The 3787-nt window shown below is 56.9% G+C and overlaps 1 protein-coding gene across 1 annotated transcript; it reads right to left on the minus strand.

Moving 5' to 3' along the window:
- Positions 1 to 702: 702 nt before the first annotated feature.
- POSPLADRAFT_1153760 (hypothetical protein) lies at positions 703 to 3601 on the minus strand (the record flags this gene model as incomplete). Its single annotated transcript, XM_024486772.1, has 2 exons — positions 703 to 736; positions 768 to 3601. Coding segments are annotated over 2 exons (2868 nt in total), but the record flags the coding sequence as incomplete, so codon positions are not given.
- Positions 3602 to 3787: the final 186 nt, after the last annotated feature.

Raw genomic sequence — 3787 nt, forward strand, 5'->3', positions numbered from 1 at the left:
AAATCGATGGGGGGGAAGTACTCGGGCTTGAAACATCCGCGCTCGTCGTCAGTCCAGGCGAAGGCTTCGTTGTGCAGGCACATGAAGTGGTGGAGGACTCGACGCTCTTCGGGAAGTAGGAAGTCGCCGTCGTGAAGCTTTTCGGTCATTTCGAAGCGTTTGAGGGTGTACCGACCGGTAGGTTTGAACGGCGGGGGGTCGGTCGAAAGCTTGGGCATGATGGAGAGCGGGTCGCCCTTGATGTCTCGAAGTATACGAAATTGTTCGGGGACGGCACCAAGGACGGGTCGAGTTTTGAGAGCGACAGGCTTGTACTTTTTCTTCGTCGCGGCGAGTATCTTGTGCGTTGAAGGGGTAGAAGTCGATGTCGTCGAAGGAAAGGGAAGAATCGAGTTGGAAAGCTGTGAGATGGACTTCGTCGGAACGGGAGCTGGCGGAGTCGAAGCGAACGGAGCTGAGAATAGAAGAGTCGAAGCCCACGTCGAAGCGTTCGACGGGGCGGCATTAGAAGCTGTACTGTCCGAGGCGTATAGAGACTGCAAATATGAAGAAACGGAGGTGCATGCGGAGAGGTACAGTGACGAAACAGCGTTCGGAATCGAGGAGTCAATAGGAGCGACGAAGGAAATACTCGGGTTTACCCCATCGTAGTCGATGACTAGCGCGGCTTCTCCTTGATCATGGGGAATCAATTCCTCGAAGCTAGAAAATGCGATTTGCGACACCCGACAGGATGCTGCCGGCTTCGCGATCTTCCTCGCGCGTACGTCGGAATCGTGACGGTTTCGCCGGTGTTCGGACAGAGGATCGTAATGGTCTGGTTCTCGTTGGCGAAGTTCTTGACGACACTCTGCGTGAGCACGTCGAAGGGTCGGCCGAGGAGGATGTCGTACGCTGCGTTTCGAATGACGTGAGCCTGGAGGTACAACACGATCTCACCGATGCGGAAGGGAACGTTTCGAATGAGTCCTAACGATCGGTCCACTTCTCCGTTCGCCGATTGCATGTTCAGCTGGATAGTAGGATCGAAGAGGAGGTTGAGGCCCAGACAGACCTCTTCCGACATGGCGACGATCTGCGAACCGGGGTCGACGATGCATTCGATTTGCTCCTTGTTGTCGACCAACGCGATGATCGAACGAATCGCGTTCGAATCGCGGGCGACGGTGAACTCTGCGGGGTGCTCGCCGTGCGGGATGTGCTTCAGATATGTTTCATATGGGTCGGGGACGATTGTAGCACCGGGTTCCAACATTGCACCTGAACACGAGAGCTGGTTGACGGCCGTGACCTCGTCGGCGCCGATTTCTACGATGTGGGCCGACGCAACGGGTTCCGTCGAGACTCGCTTTGGGGTGACGGCGTCGCGGTACTTGTTTCGAACGTCGGGCGCGATTGACAGCAACTCTTCTGGGGTCAGCGTGACGAACGGCGACTTCATCGAACGCTGGAAGATCTCTTCGGCGAGCTTCGGCTGAATAACGGGGACGATGGTCTTGTACGCTGGTTCCTTGCCCTTGTCGTTCGAGGGCTTCGGCGGAGTTGCGAAGTTTCGAACGTTCGGTGGGGCGTAAGTTGCGTCACGAGCGTTTGCGAAAGGGTGTACTGGTGGTGCTGGGGGAGCGGACGTAGTAATAGGATGAGACGTGGATTGCGCAGGCGGGGAAGAAGACGACGCGGGTGCTGCTGCTGGTATCGTCGGAGGCGGGGCCGTGCTTGTCGAAGTGCTCGAGGGTGCCGCCACCCCTCTCGATGTACCAGATCCCGAGGCTTCCGCGCTCTTCGGGACGGCTGGCGTCGTAGGCTTCTTCCGCTGTAGAATTTCGACGCCGTCGAAGACCTCCCTGCGCTTCCGAAGCTGAAGGAGTTCTCGCTCGAGCACCTCGATTCTGCTGCTGGTGTTGAGCGTGAAGGTTTGCATAGGCGAGCGATCGTCGATCTTGAAGAGCATCGTCGGAGCGGCGGGTGCTGTGGGATTTCTTCTATGCCACTCGTAGATTCGATCCCGTATTGTGAGACCAGGGATAGTGCGGGGGCAGAAGCTTCCATTTGGAAGGACGATCTTGCCTTCGGTGTTACGCTTGCACTTGCCGTCCCGGATGTCGATCTCCGCGAACTCACAGGTGCCTACCCTGCAGCCACGATTGCCGCAGTAGTGGCACGTCTGTTCAACTCCGCCGTTCTCATGGACGTGGACGGCAGCTTGTTGTCTCGGTGCGGGGGCGTGGTTGTGCGTAGCGTGTGTCGTCGGCTGAATGAGTGTTGCGATCGTTCTTGACAGGCTTTCAATGATCATCGAGATGTCTTCGGTTTTGATCATCCCGGGGGGCACCGTTGTCGAAGTGTTCGACGTCGAAGCGGTAGCTTGGTTAGCCACTGTCGTAGGTGTGCTCAATGTACCGTGTAGGATGAACGTAGCTGCCGCGTGAATCTCTGCCATGGTGTACGGGTCGTCGGCGTAGTGATCGGGATGCTTGAGATGCAGTCGGGTCTCGAGCCGTGTGAGCAATGCTGGCTGGAATCCTCGAAGAAAGGCGCGACTTTGCTCGATAGTAGAGAGCCGGTGCTGTGCGATGAGATGTTTTGTGATGGCCATGAAGTCGCGGTAATAGCAGCCTAGGTCTGCCGCGTTGTGAATCCCGATACGAGCGCGTTCTCCGATGAGCTGATCCATGTCTGCCAGCGACCACTTTCTTGTATCGTCGGCGCCAGGATAGAGTGCTCGTACGTCGGCTTTCCAGTCGTTGTAGCTCTTGCCTACGTCGATGAAGGACTCGATGGTTTCCCACAAGTCGGCGACGTCGATCGAAGGATACCGAACGGCCCACTGTTTCTTGGCTGCTTCGTCGGTGATCTGACACCGGGTGAACAATGCCTCGAGGTCCTGGAAGTAACGCCGAAGCGAACGGACTTCCGACGGGTCGAAGGTTGGTGCCGTCGAATGACCGCGTGGGGGCATCAACGGTGCGTTCGTGTTCTGACTCATGTTTGTAGTGGTAGTAGGAGCGGAGCTTGAAGAGGACGAGGTAGTAGTCGAAGGAATCGTAGGTGCGGGCGGTGCGGAGTTGGAGTTCGAAGCTGCGTTCGAAGGTGCTAATGGTGGCGGAGGTGCCAGGTCGGATGAAGGTATGACTGAAAATCGCGAAGAGGCTGCGATGGGCGGCTGAGCGTGGGCGCGAAAAGAAGACGGAGTCGGAAGTACGAGATTCAAAGTAGCTGGGATGGGATCCTCGGGTTCGGGCGAAGAACTGGATCGTTCGAAAAGATCAGGAGTCGAAAAGTCGTAGTCGGAAGTAGTGAGGCCTAGAAGCTCGGGGGACGAAGTGTGTTCTTCGGCGGTCGAAGGGATTGGTTCTTCGTCGAAGTCGTCCTGGAGTTCTTGGTCTATCTCGTCTTCTTCGTCGCGGTCGAAGTCACCGGGGATTGTCGGAGAGGGGGTTGAATGTGTTCGAGAGGAGCTGTCGAGGTTCTCGGCGGCGCTGCGGCTAGCAGCCTCACGCGCTTGCGAGCGGGTGACTACTGGAGACGTTTTCGGAAACCCGAAAGCGGCGAATTCTTGCCTGAAATCCCCTCGCGGTGGGCTCCAGAAATGATACGACCTACGAAACCCTAACCCCTAACCTGGGTGCGACCTAAAGGGACTAGAGAGATGGCTTATAGTCTTAGTGAGAGGGGAGTTAGCAGCAAGGTGTCCCGCGGTTCGAGTGAACACGAGAAACGCCTTCGGAAAAGGCTACGAATGCTAGGGAAGGTACGAGGTGGCTTCGACACGTCGTCAAAGCTACTC

This window comes from Postia placenta (assembly GCF_002117355.1).
Source record: "Postia placenta MAD-698-R-SB12 unplaced genomic scaffold POSPLAscaffold_15, whole genome shotgun sequence".
Lineage (NCBI taxonomy): Eukaryota > Fungi > Basidiomycota > Agaricomycetes > Polyporales > Adustoporiaceae > Rhodonia > Rhodonia placenta.